We start from the raw sequence: 12623 nt of genomic DNA, 5'->3' as shown, positions 1-12623 counted from the left end.
AGGCCAAGCTGGGGACAGTGGCACAGGGGGAACATGGCCTTGGGGTCATCCTTTTATGGGTCAGACCATGTGAAACATGTGGGTCTTTTTTTTTTTTTTAATTAAATATTTTTTCTTTATTGATTTTAGAGAGAGAGGGAGGGAGAGGAAGAAATAGAAACATTAACAAGAGAGAACATTGATTGGCCGCCTCCTGCATGCCCCTCACTGGGGATCAGGCCCGCAACCTGGGCATGTGCCCCAATTGGGAATCGAACCAGCGACCTCTTGGTGCATGGGTCGACGCTCAACCACTGAGCCACACCATCCGGGCAACATGTGGGTCTTTTAGGAGCTGACCTCACCCAGCCACCTCCCTCCTGTTCCGCTTCACCACTTCCTGTTGCGTCCTCCGCCTCTTCCCAGTAAATGATAATTGCAGCCCTCACACGTCTTCAAGGTCATTTCAATGTTAAACACCCTTCCCCATCAGGCAAATACTCACTAAGGGCCAGGCCTGGGGACACAAGGACAGGATCTAGGAGATAGAGACCTCTACTCAAGTCAGTCATCACAGCCCCTCCCCAAGGCTGCTGTCCCAGAGACAGACACATCAGCTCCTCAAGTCAGTCCCCAGCAGAGCAGGGTCTTCTGCCAGGTGCCTGGGAAGGAGCTCCAGGAAGAAAGAGGAGCCTGGGACTTGGGATGGGGGTCAGAAGGAGGCCAGTTCACGAGGTGACTCCATGCCTATGCTATGGTGCCCAGAATGGCAGGTTTCTGTGGGACTGGGCAGGTCACACTGTGGGTCACATGTCAGGGTCACACCAGGAGGCCACATGCCCAATCCCAAGGGAAGGTCGCTCACAGGGTCTCTGGGACGTTGTATGAGGAACCTACATTTGTCTGTGACTCTGCAGCCACTGTCTAGGCCTGTGCTGATGGGAGGGGGCAATGGTCAGTTTAGGGTGCTACAGGCCAAACACAATGGATGTGAGACAGTAAAACCACAGAGCCACTGAGCTACTCTCGCCAACACAGCACCTAGCCATGGCCCAAGGCTCTCCGGGGTGAACCTAACTTCCTCTGGCAGGACATTTCCTGTCAACTGCTCATTGGCAGGTTGGTAACCTGAAGCCCAAGGCAAAGCTCCAGGACTACTTCTTACCTACGAGCTCCAGCCTGAGCTTGGACTGGAGCTGAGGGGGTCTTTGGGAAGAGGTGTGAGGCATACATTCTGGGAGTCTTACTCTCCTGGGGGGCACAGAGTGATGGGGGCCATGCAGCTCAGGGCCAACTCAGCCTGATGCTGCTCCCTGCTGTCTCCAATATCCTGAACCAGTTCTCAGTGACCCCCCAGGGGTACCACCGCTGCACACCATCCCCCAGAAGGAGAGAATGGAAACAGGCTGAGGTCCTCCTTTCAGAACACGGGCCAGGGCAGAGCAGAAAGGCTGCACCAGTCTGAAGCCAACAGCCACAGATGCAGGTCTGATGGGGTGTCCATGCCAAGAACAACTCACGCATGTGCAGCCATGTACGGCTGTGGTTGGTACCCTGAAGACTTTTGGCATTGAAGGCAGGAGCTCAGCATACGTGTGTGTGTGTGTGTGTGTGTGTGTGTGTGTCCAAGTCCCTATGCGTGTCCCAGAATGAGGGGAAGGTGCCTGGAGGGGCTACATTCTGCACCGGCCTCTGGATACTGACCAGCCATGAAGAGAGGGGCAGTGACTGTCTCCTCCAAGGGGTGGCCAGTCATAAGGTTACTCCTTCTCTGTGTGGTCTCCACACAGGTAGTTTGTTTGTTTGTTTTTTATCCACACCCGAGGACTTTTTTTTTTTTTTGCATTTATCTTCAGATAGAGCAGGAGGGAGAGAGAGAGGAAGAGAGAGAGAGAGAAACATCAATGTGAGAGAGACACATTGAGTGGTTGCTACCCACACGACCCCAACCAGGCCAGGGACAAACTGCAACCGAGGTACGTGCCCTTAGCGGGAAGCGAACCCAGGACTCTTCGGTCCGCAGGCTGACTCTCTAACTGCAGACCCAAACTGGCCAGGGCCACACAGGTAGCTTGAACCTGTCAGGCTGGAGCAGGACACCAGGCCTGGTACGCTGACAGTAGTCACCTCTGCCCTCAGAGCAGGCAATGCAGGGGACCTCGGGCCACTTTGCATGGCACAACAGACCAGAGCTGAGAGGCTGCCCACCAGCTAGGCCTCACCATAACCATGTCCACAGGGGCACTGGATGTTCAACACAAGGCACTGCCCTGGGGCCCACCCACCGTCACAAGGACTTAGCCCCAAACCCCCTAACTCTCCAGCTGCACAGAGACATACTGGCAGAAACACAGGCCTGGCTCCAGGTGGCCCTGGGCTCCCTCAATGTCCCTATAGGGGGGAAAGTGTGCCTGAACCAGGCAGCAGGCATAGGCACAGGAAAAGCGCAGCAGGGCCTCCTGGAACAGGGTGTTGCCGTCGGGGAACTCGAGGAAGGCACGCCTGCAGTCCTCCAACTGCACAAACACGAAGGACAGCTGATTCAGGGTCTCGCAGCCCATCAGCACTGAGTGTGGTGCCAGCAGCAGGTTGGCCTCCCCCACCCTGAGGGCCAGCTCCTGCATCTTCCTCCTAGAAAACCTTCTGAACCAGCACAGGCTGTTAACTGCCAAGACCAGGAAGAGGAGGCATAAAGACACACCGGTGGTGATTAGCAGAAACCGTGGCCCTGGCTTTGTGTCCTGGGTCCAGAAAATCATAAGGACAGGGATTGAGGCACAGAAGAGAAGAATGAGGAAGATGCCAAGTGGGATCCTGCAGCCCAGGTACCGGAGGCAGGATCTGGGAGACTGCACCCCATTCAGGATGCCCACAGCATGCTTGTACACCTCGGGGTCCTGCAACACCTCCTTCAAGGGGTCTGGGACGCTCAGGGTGCTGAAGGTCCCCACCTTCCACGAGGGCAGGTTGTCCCTGTTGATGCAGTTCAGGGTCAGGAGGGTCTTCCCACTGTAGAGAGAAGGGAGTGGGCGTGGGCCAGGCAGGGATCGCGCCATGCGGTGGCTGGGTGTGCACAGGAGCCGCACCACCTTGCTGTAGAAGCGGCTGTCCGTGGCCTCCAGGTAGGTCAGGTGACTGAGGTGCAGCGGGACCTGGCAGGGTCGCAGCAGCACAGGGATGACCGGCTTCCTCTCCAGGCAGTAGCCGAAGAGCGACAGGTCAGCCTCGAGGAGGCACCACCTGCTCTGCACAAAGTCCTGGCTCAGCACCAGCAGCACCTTCTGGCTCTGAAGGATGCACTCGGCCATGTTCTCCAGGACATTCCTGCCCGGGGTGAAGTCCCGCTCGTGCAGGCAGACCCTCAGCCCAGCGTGGTCAGCTTCCAGGCGGCCGATGAGCTCGTGGGTCCACGTGGTGTCCACGCTGCTATAACTGACAAATAGGTGGAACTTCTCGCTGGCCCTCAGTGGGGGGATGGCCAGGGCTTCGCCTTCCTCCTTGAAGCTGGCATCCATGGTTGCTGCCCCTGAGCTGCTTCTGTTCTCCCACAGAGAAAACCACCCTCAGGCTGCAAGAGATCAGGACAGACGGACTGACTATGCACACAGACAAGACCAACCATCGTACAGGGAGAACGAGGCCCACAGCTTGCAGCAACCGGCTGGGAAGTCACAAACAACCCCTGCGATGACCTAACAGCTGGCCCAGCCCCAAGCAACTCTGAGGCGTCAGCCTCTGCTGTCCTCACCTGGGCTTCAATCATGTCCACAAGACATTTGACTTTGAAAGGCTTGGGGCACATAGAGGCCACACTTTGCAGTCCTTTCTATTTCTTCACAAGTGGCTCATGCCATCATGAGTGGGTTGCTATAGACTGAGTGTTTGTGTGTCCCCTCCGCACATTTGTATGTTGAGACCTAACCCTGATATAATGGTGGCAGGAGCTGGGCCTTTGGAAGTTTATTAGATCATGGAGTGGGGCCCTCGTGATGGGATCATTGTTCCTATAGAAGAGGCCTCGCCCCCTCCTTGTGAGGACACAGCCAGGACTAGGAAGCAGGACACTGGCTTCTCCAGAACCCGACCATGCGGGCACCCAGCGCTCAGGCCCACAGCCTCCAGACTGAGAGCAATGGATGTGTGCTGCTTAAGCCGCCCTGTCTCTGGTGGGTAAGGAGGCTGAGCGGATGGAGACGGGTCCCCCTCTGCAGCACTTGCTCTGGGAAGAGCCCGCACGCCTTCCAGAAACACAAGAACTTTCTCTATGTGGCTTAAGACCCTCAAATAGAGATTCTGCAGCTCAGACTTTGTGAGCAGAGGGCTGAGCTTGAACTGCCACAGTTGGGGTCTGTCTGCTTGTCTTCCCAGGACTCGTGACTGGGGGCTTGCTCATGTGCCCACAAGCAGCTGAGTGGACCCAGCAAGAGGTCCGGGATGCAGAGCCAGCTCTGTAGGCACCAAGCAGGCTGTGCCCTCACTCTGCCTGGTGGTCCCCAGCTGAGAGCCTTCCCCACTTCAGTGAGCGGCCAGCGGCAGTGGGGTCATGAGGAATGCTCAGTTAGCCCTGCAAGGTCCCCATGCCCTCCAGCCAGCTGCTTGGAAAATAAAGGAGGAGGAAGCCTATCTGCCACTCCCCAGTTCCACAGGCTCCCTGGTCCCCACCTTTACAGGCTCCCTGGTCCCCACCTTTACAGGGTCTCTGGTCCCCACTCCCACAGGGTCCCTGGTCCCCACCTCCACAGAGTCCCTGGTCCACACCTCCCCAGGGTCCCTGGTCTCCCCCTCCCCAGAGTCCCTGGTACCCCCCTCCGCAGGGTCCCTGGTCCCCACCTCCCCAGGGTCCCCCCCTCCCCAGAGTCCCTGCCCCCCCTCCCCAGAGTCCCTGCCCCCCCTCCACAGGGTCCCTGCCCCCCCCTCCACAGGGTCCCTGGTCCCCACCTCCACAGGGTCCCTGGTCCCCCCCCACACAGGGTCCCTGGTCTCCCCCTCCACAGGGTCCCTGGTCCCCACCTCCACAGGGTCCCTGGTCCCCCCCACACAGGGTCCCTGGTCCCCACCTCCACAGGGTCCCTGGTGCCCCCCCCACAGGGTCCCTGGTCTCCCCCTCCACAGGGTCCCTGGTCTCCCCCTCCACAGGGTCCCTGGTCCCCCCCTCCACAGGGTCCCTGGTCCCCACACACACAGGGTCCCTGGTCCCCACCTCCACAGGGTCCCTGGTCCCCCCTTCCACAGGGTCCCTGGTCCCCCCCCCACAGGGTTCTTGGTCTCCCCCTCCACAGGGTCCCTGGTCCCCCCCCACACAGGGTCCCTGGTCTCCCCCTCCACAGGGTCCCTGGTCCACCCCTCCACAGGGTCCCTGGTCCCCTCCACACAGGGTCCCTGGTCCCCCCCTCCACAGGGTCCCTGGTCCCCACCTCCACAGGGTCCCTGGTCCCCTCCACACAGGGTCCCTGGCCCCCCCTCCACAGGGTCCCTGGTCCCCCCCTCCACAGGGTCCCTGGTCCCCTCCACACAGGGTCCCTGGTCCCCCCCTCCACAGGGTCCCTGGTCCCCACCTCCACAGGGTCCCTGGTCCCCTCCACACAGGGTCCCTGGCCCCCCCCTCCACAGGGTCCCTGGTCCCCACCTCCACAGGATCCCTGGTCCCCACCTCCACAGGGTCCCTGGTCCCCCCTTCCACAGGGTCCCTGGTCCCCCCCCACAGGGTCCCTGGTCCCCACCTCCACAGGGTCCCTGGTCCCCCCTTCCACAGGGTCCCTGGTCCCCCCCCACAGGGTCCCTGGTCCCCACCTCCACAGGGTCCCTGGTCTCCCCCTCCACAGGGTCCCTGGTCTCCCCCTCCACAGGGTCCCTGGTCCCCACCTCCACAGGGTCCCTGGTCCCCACCTCCACAGGGTCCCTGGTCCCCACCTGCTCTACCAGGTAGCTGGGAGGAAGGCTCCTGCAGGCCTGGTGATAAGGAGGGAGCTTGTTCCCTTAGCCCACCCAGCAAAGCCCAGCAGAAGTCTTTGCAAGAGGCCACCAGGCCCACTCTCCCTGCCCAGCGAGCCCGCCTGCCTCAGTGCATCTCCTCCAAGAGGTGGCATGTGAGGGTCAGGGAGCAAGCCGCTGAGGGCCTCAGCTGGAAAGCCCTCCCTTTGCCCATTGTCTCACCCAACAGTCGAGAGGGTAGCGGCGGGTCCTCCCTCAGGTCCCGCCCTCCAGGACAAAGCAACCTGCAGCCCTGCACACAGGAATCCCACTGACAAGAGGTCATCTCACCGGTCAGGGGCAGTCTGGCACCAAGTGTCGAAATGTCACAGGCTCTCAGGTGGCTGCACTGACACCACGGATTCGGTCCTCAGAGGGTCTGCGGGGCAGCCAGCAACTCTACCCCAGATTTGTCTCCAGACAGGAAGTTTGTGAGCCACACTTTCTAGACGTGTCTCTGCTGAAACTAAAAAGAGAAACAAAAGAAGGAAGTGGACTGTGCAAGAGGCCAGCGTGTCACGTGGGACAATCACAGAAAAGATTGCTGGGGCCTCACAGCTGTGGCAGAAATCAGAGGCAAGCTGGCCGGGGAGTTCTCGAAATCGGTCTGCTGATGAAGCTGGGTGCTCTGGGGGCCATGCAGCTGGGGTCCCTCCAGTGGGAGGCAGTGACAGGAAGGGCCACCCGGGACAGGGAAGCTCCAGGTTGCTTGAGCGGAGCAGGTCCAGCCAGATTGGTGTGGGAGTCACACTCAGCGTCCCCAGGGATGGCAGCATCCAATAGGGGAAGATCCTGACTGCTGGGTAACTCTCTCCACACAGCCCCACTCTGGGCTCCGGCCCCCTTGAGCGAAGGGCGGGCAGCAGCCAGGGACCCGCCCCTCCTGGTGGCTCCCCCAAACGCACCCAGAGCTTGTAACTGGCCCCTCACCACTTCTGTTCCATAACCCAAGTGACTGACCATCTGTACCCCTCTCAGCCCTGCCTCAGTTTCCTCATCTGATCAGCAGAGACTGATGGGGTCAGGGAGGAAGGGAGGGACACAGGCAAGGTGGGAGGCTGGCAGGAGGGGATTCAGGGAAAGGCAGTACTGCTCTTTGCTCCTGTTACCTGTGCCCAAGAGTGCGGGGGCTGGGGCATAATGCACAGGCCCCAGGGTGGGTAGTGTCAGTGGTTCAGTGGGGCGGAAGGCTGTGCGTGGGCACATTGTGGGACATCTCCACTGTGAATCTGTCCAGAGGGGCAGGTAGACCCATCTGGTCTCAGGAACTGATTCTGGGGAAGCTCTGGGTCCTTGGCCCTGGTGGCATGGACGTGACGTGTCCTGGGAGCCCCTTACCCAGTGGCTATGTGGAGATGTGGGCCAGGCAGCTAGGTGTATGTGGCCGGGGTGTGGCAGGTGCTGAGGGAACGTGCAGTCAGAGAACCTGTGGTGGGGACCTCGCCCTTCTGTGTATGTGGCCGGAGTGTGGCAGGTGTATGTGGCCAGAGTGTGGCAGGTGCTGAGGGAACATGCAGTCAGAGAACCTGTGGTGGGGACCTCGCCCTTCTGTGCTTGGGTGCCAGGCTTAGCGGGTCCAGTGGTGGGAAGGTCCAGGACCCGGATGGAGCAGCAGCCCAAGGCCACGTTTTGAGATGAACAGGAAGCCCCAGTGGCAAGGCTGTTCCTTCTGACTCTGCTCCCTCATGGGTCCCATGACCTGAAGTCTGGATGCTGGGACAAGGCCCGTCCTGCCGTGGAGTGAGAGGGTGGGCATTGTTGGGTTAGGGCAACGTCTCCATCCAGCCCTAACATACACGAGTCTGTGTGCTTTTGTGCATGTTTCAAACTTTTTGTAATTAAAGCACCTTAACAGAAAACAGGAAGATGAGGAGGAGGAGGCAAACCTGAGGGTAGGGGGAGTGAGAAGGAGGCAATGATGAGCCAGGACGGGAGGGTGGTACCCGGGCCATGTGCTTGGGTGTAGGTGGGCATTGGAAAGTCTGGCTGGTTACTCGGGTGCACAGACATCTTCAACCCGACTGGACGTGAACCCGAAGCTGAAACCTGAATGAGGGTGCCAGGCTGCTTTGCTGTCTCAGCTGCCAAGAGCTACTTGCAGTGGTCCTGGAAGGTCAGGAGATCCCGTGACTGAAGCCATGCTTGGAAGCTGAGTTCCAAAAGGGTGGCACTTCCAGGGGGAGCTGGACTGGAAAGAAAATCCAGGTAGCAAAGGGAAATGGCAGAGTATCCTGTTGATCTCAGCCCTGTCTGGTGGCTGGAGGTCATGTCCAGCTGGAATCTGAGGGCACAGGGGGGCGTACAGGGATGGGTTGTAGTTTACTGTGTGGTTCAGCAAGCAAGTGGGCCTAGGTCGCTAACAGGAGCATCCCAAGTCCCTTCTGGAACAATGTGGCCCTCAAAGCACTGCGCAGGATCCCACAGCAAAACCAACACCACTAATACACAAGCAGGAAACCTCCCTGGTCGGAATTCAGCAGAAAGGGGAAACTCAACGATCTTCAGAAAGTGAAATTAGAGTTATCACAGATGAGATGCATGTGGTTACAATTTTGAGAAATAAAAGAATTGAAAATATGAAACAGGGTCCAATGCTTTAAAGAAAGAAAAAAAATTACAAGTTATGATAAAATCTTTCGAAATGAAAGTGGGCCCAGCCAGAGTGGCTCAGAGGTTGAGTGTTGACCCATGCACCAAGAGGTCGCTGGTTTGATTCCTGGTCAGGGCACATGCCCAGCTTGTGGACCCAATCCCCAGTGCGGGGCATGCAGGAGGCAGCCAACTGATGTTCTCTCTCATCGATGTTTCTTTTTTTTTTTTGGTGGTATGTGCCCCTAGTGGGAACCGAACCCAGGACTCTCTGGTCCACGAGCCAGTGCTCAACCACTGAGCCAAACTGGCCAGGGCCCTCATCGATGTTTCTAGTTCTCTCTCCCTCTAACTTCTTCTCTTTCTCTCTAATATCAATAAAGAAAAAAAATTGAAAAATAAATAAGAATTTCTAAATTAAATCAAAGGACGAGAAACAAAGAAGCAAAGACAAAGTGGAGCAAATGGCAAGCACAGAAAAGATCGTACAACTAAATGCACATATATCAGCAATTATATTAATATAAATGTATTTGATACATCAGTTAAAATATAGAGGTTTTTAGATTGGCTAACAAGTAAAATTCAGCGACATGCTGTTTACAAGAGACCTGCCTTGAACATGGAGACAGAAGAGTTAGAAGTAAAATGGACACTCGTCCGAGTCCAAGGGCCTGAGGGCTGGACGAGGAGCTGGGACCAGGCAAGGTGAAGCTGGAAGGGTGGGGGCATGGGAACCAGGCCACAGAATCTGGGAACCCCCTTCTTGTTGGGCACAGGAAGTGAGATCCCCCTCCACTCCCAGCTCCCTGGTCTCAAGAGGCAGGGTGGGGAGTCAGGGCCTGGCAGGGGGTGGGGCCTGGGAAGCCCCCTGGAGTGTTCGGGAGAAGGAAGAACTGGGACCGAGGGGTGTCCCTCGGCACACACTGTCCTACAGGGTCCTGAATACATTCCTTCCTACGACGCTGCTCACAAAATAAGATGGCATATGACCCACTATGGCCAGAAAGTGGAATCATCCAAAGGCCTAAAGGACACACAAAATGTGGGGCACCCACACAGCACAGCAGCCTTGAGGGCCCGGCAGCCCCTGCCACGCGCAGGAGCCCTGGACGCGCTGTCCTGAGTGAGGGCAGCCAGGCACAAAGCACCGCAGTCCGATTCCACCGACAGGACACGCCCAGAGCGGGCAGATCCCCGAGGACAGGAAGCGGCCTCGGATTCCTGGTTGCCAGAGGCTGGGGGAGGGGATGTGGAGTGACAGCTGCTGGGCATGAGGTTTCTCCTCTGGATGACAAAGATATTCTGCGATTCGGTCACTGCGACGGCTGCACAACTTTGTGGAGACACTAACAGCCACTCAAATGTGTACTTTCAGATGGTAATTGTTACAGTGGAGCCCACCGGGAACCAGAACCCTGAGCGCCACTCCTGGTCACATGCAGGGCCTCGGAGAAGCTGACTCTGCAGATGCTGCTGGAGTCCAGGGAGAGGAAGTGCCACTCTCTGGGGCTGAGCTGCCAGTCCCTTTGGGGCTTCCAGTGTTTTCTTAAAACAGAGCCAAGAGGGCTTCACCTCTGCTTAGCTGGGGCTTTCTGCTGGGTTGCAATTCTCCTCAGCCTCCAGTGACCCTCTGGACCTGGAAAAACACCCCCACGGGCTTGGCCAGCCACTGACCAGCCTGTCTGTCCTGCTCCACCCTGGCCTTGAATTTTGATTGACTCCCTCCTGAGGTTGGTGGTCACCTCTCCCTTCTCATGAAGGCTGGACTGGATGACCTCAGCCCACTGCTCTCTGAGTCCCTTTGAACACTGTCTGGACAGCCAGAGGCACTGCATGGTGGGGGGATAGTGAGACCTCACTGTCCTACAGGACCCAGAACTGACTCCTCCTGGCCTCCCGGAGTCCCATGGCCCTGTCCTTAGCACCCCTCACTTCCAGGGTAGCCGCCACCCCAAATGCTCTGTCCTCAGGTCCACCCACTCTGCCAAGCCTCCATTTCCTCTGCTGGTGCCCTTTCTCTCTTTGCTTCCAGGTCCCGGGTTCAGCCTCTGAGTTATGCCCACAGTATTGCACCCTATCCCCAGCATGGGTGCTGCATCCCAGCTCACTGGCCCTGCCTGGCTGGGCTCCGTGAGGTGGACACTGAGGCTGCGTGTCTGGCCCCAGCATGGCTTGACCCAGCCTGTCCACCCTCCTCACCCCAGCCCAGCCCCACTCAGTTTTTGTCTCTCACTTTTTGGCTCCTGGGGAGCTCTCACTTGGGGAGCCGGACACTCACTTCCTCTCTGTTTTCAAGGCCACAGTGGAATGCTGCCCCAACCCCAGGGCTGGCATTTCCTGGCAGGCAGCAGGAGTCAGCTTTCTGCCAAGCAGGAATGCTGGGCACTGGGCTCTCCCCAATGGCAGGTAGAGAGTGTGCTGTCCACAGCCCAGGCCAGCATGGCCGAGGCTGTCAGTGTCACTCAGGGAGCTAGATGTCCTTGCCAGCCACAGCCATGGGGGCACAGGAGGAGCTCTGGGCAACAGAGAGAAGCCCATGATTAGGGTGTCCCTCTCGGCACTGTCACCTGGTCTTTCCTCTTGGGGAAGCTCCTCCAAGGATTCAAGAACATCTATGGCCCTATCAGGGTGTCACGTGGACATCTGTGGTGCCGTGTCTAAATGTGGAACTGACAGAGGGACAGGCCAGGGCCGGCCCAGAGGTCAGAGGGCAGGTGAGGGGTTCCTTGTTAGTGGGCCCCAGCTCTCTCCTGACACACTCTTAGGCAGGTTGCTATTGACCAAGGAAGGATCTCATGAGTCTGAATGTGACTTTAGCAAAGCTGAAGGTAGAAGGCTGAGGTCCCATGAGCCAGGCTGGGGCGGCTGCTGGAGGGGAAACTGATACTGAAGCCTGGGGGCAGAATCCTGGCTGCAAACACCAAGTGCAGTCCTGCCGAGAACCTGGCCGGTCAGTGCCCTCTGTGAGGCCCAGTGCCCACCAACCTGTGATGTTCCTGCCCCTTTCCCAGTGCCAGTGACTCAAAACATGTCCACCACCATGATGTGGGCCCAGCTGGACACAAGAGTGGGGCTGGCTCTGGGGGCATCCCGTACCCCACCAGGGACAGCCTCTGCCCACTGCCCTGCAGAGTGCCACCATGCCAGGCCACCTGCTTGTTCCCCAGCCCAGAGTTGGTCCTTGATGTGCTCTCAGGAAGTCAAAGGCAGGCGTTTGTGCACCTTACCCCAGTGGCCAAGACCCGTGCCTCCTTGCTGGCCGCATTCACCATTCACTGCAGCGGGCAGCCCCGGGCTCTCAGGTCTCTTCCCTGAGGCAGAAGAGCATAAGTCAGAGTGAAAGCCCAGCTTGGGCTGCACAGGTCCTGACCCCAGGGCATCTCGCCAGCCTTCATGCATGTCTGAACCCAGAGGAAAAGCTCACATCTACTCTACGCTCAATATGTTTCTTTTTTTTTCTTCTTCTTCTTTTTTTTTTTGTTATCCTCACCCAAAAACATTCTTCCATCTTTTGTTCAGATAGAATGGGAGGGAGAGAGAGAGAGAGAGAGAGAGAGAGAGAGAGAGAGAGAGAGAAACATTGATGTGAAAGGGACACATCGAGTGGCTGCCACCCGCACAACCAACCAGGGCCGGGGACAAACTGCAACCGAGGTACGTGCCCTTAGTGGGAACCAAACCGCAGGTCTCTCTGGACCGCAGGCCGACGCTCCAACCGCTGAGCCAAACTGGCCAGGGCTCAATATGTTTCTTTATTTTTATTTTTTAAATCCTCACACAAGGATATTTTCCCATTTATCTTCAGATAGAGTGGGAGTGAGAGAGGAACATCCATGTGAGAGAGACACATTGATTGGTTGCCTCCCAAATGACCCTGACCAGGGCTGGGGACCAACTGCAACCGAGGTACGGGCCTTGGCTGGAATCAAACCCACAACTCTTTGGTCCGAGGGCTGATGCTCTAACTGCTGACCTATCCCCCACCCCCACCCCTACCCAGTGCTGCCTGCACACCTGGTCCTAGGTGCTGCCCACTGCTTGGCCACACAGCCTGGATGTGCTCCCAGGCAAGGACCTGGCCA

The 12623-nt window shown here is 57.9% G+C and overlaps 1 protein-coding gene across 2 annotated transcripts; it reads right to left on the bottom strand.

Annotated features, from left to right (window-relative positions):
• Nucleotides 1-2015: 2015 nt before the first annotated feature.
• Nucleotides 2016-6397, bottom strand: LOC118632461. Of its 2 annotated transcripts, none has more exons than XM_036265592.1 (2): nt 6133-6397; nt 2016-3547 (listed from the first exon to the last, which is right to left on the bottom strand). In XM_036265592.1, the coding sequence occupies exon 2, from the start codon at nt 3492-3494 to the stop codon at nt 2292-2294; it is 1203 nt and encodes a 400-aa protein (XP_036121485.1). In that variant the 5' UTR covers nt 3495-3547; nt 6133-6397; the 3' UTR covers nt 2016-2291. The 2 variants fall into 2 exon arrangements, with proteins under 2 accessions (XP_036121485.1, XP_036121484.1); XM_036265591.1 differs by having other exon boundaries at nt 6241-6397.
• Between the last annotated feature and the right edge of the window lie 6226 nt (nt 6398-12623).

The sequence above is a fragment of the Molossus molossus genome, unplaced genomic scaffold (assembly GCF_014108415.1).
Source record: "Molossus molossus isolate mMolMol1 unplaced genomic scaffold, mMolMol1.p scaffold_m16_p_17, whole genome shotgun sequence".
NCBI classification, from domain to species: domain Eukaryota; kingdom Metazoa; phylum Chordata; class Mammalia; order Chiroptera; family Molossidae; genus Molossus; species Molossus molossus.
This window is presented reverse-complemented; position numbering and strand designations above follow the sequence as displayed.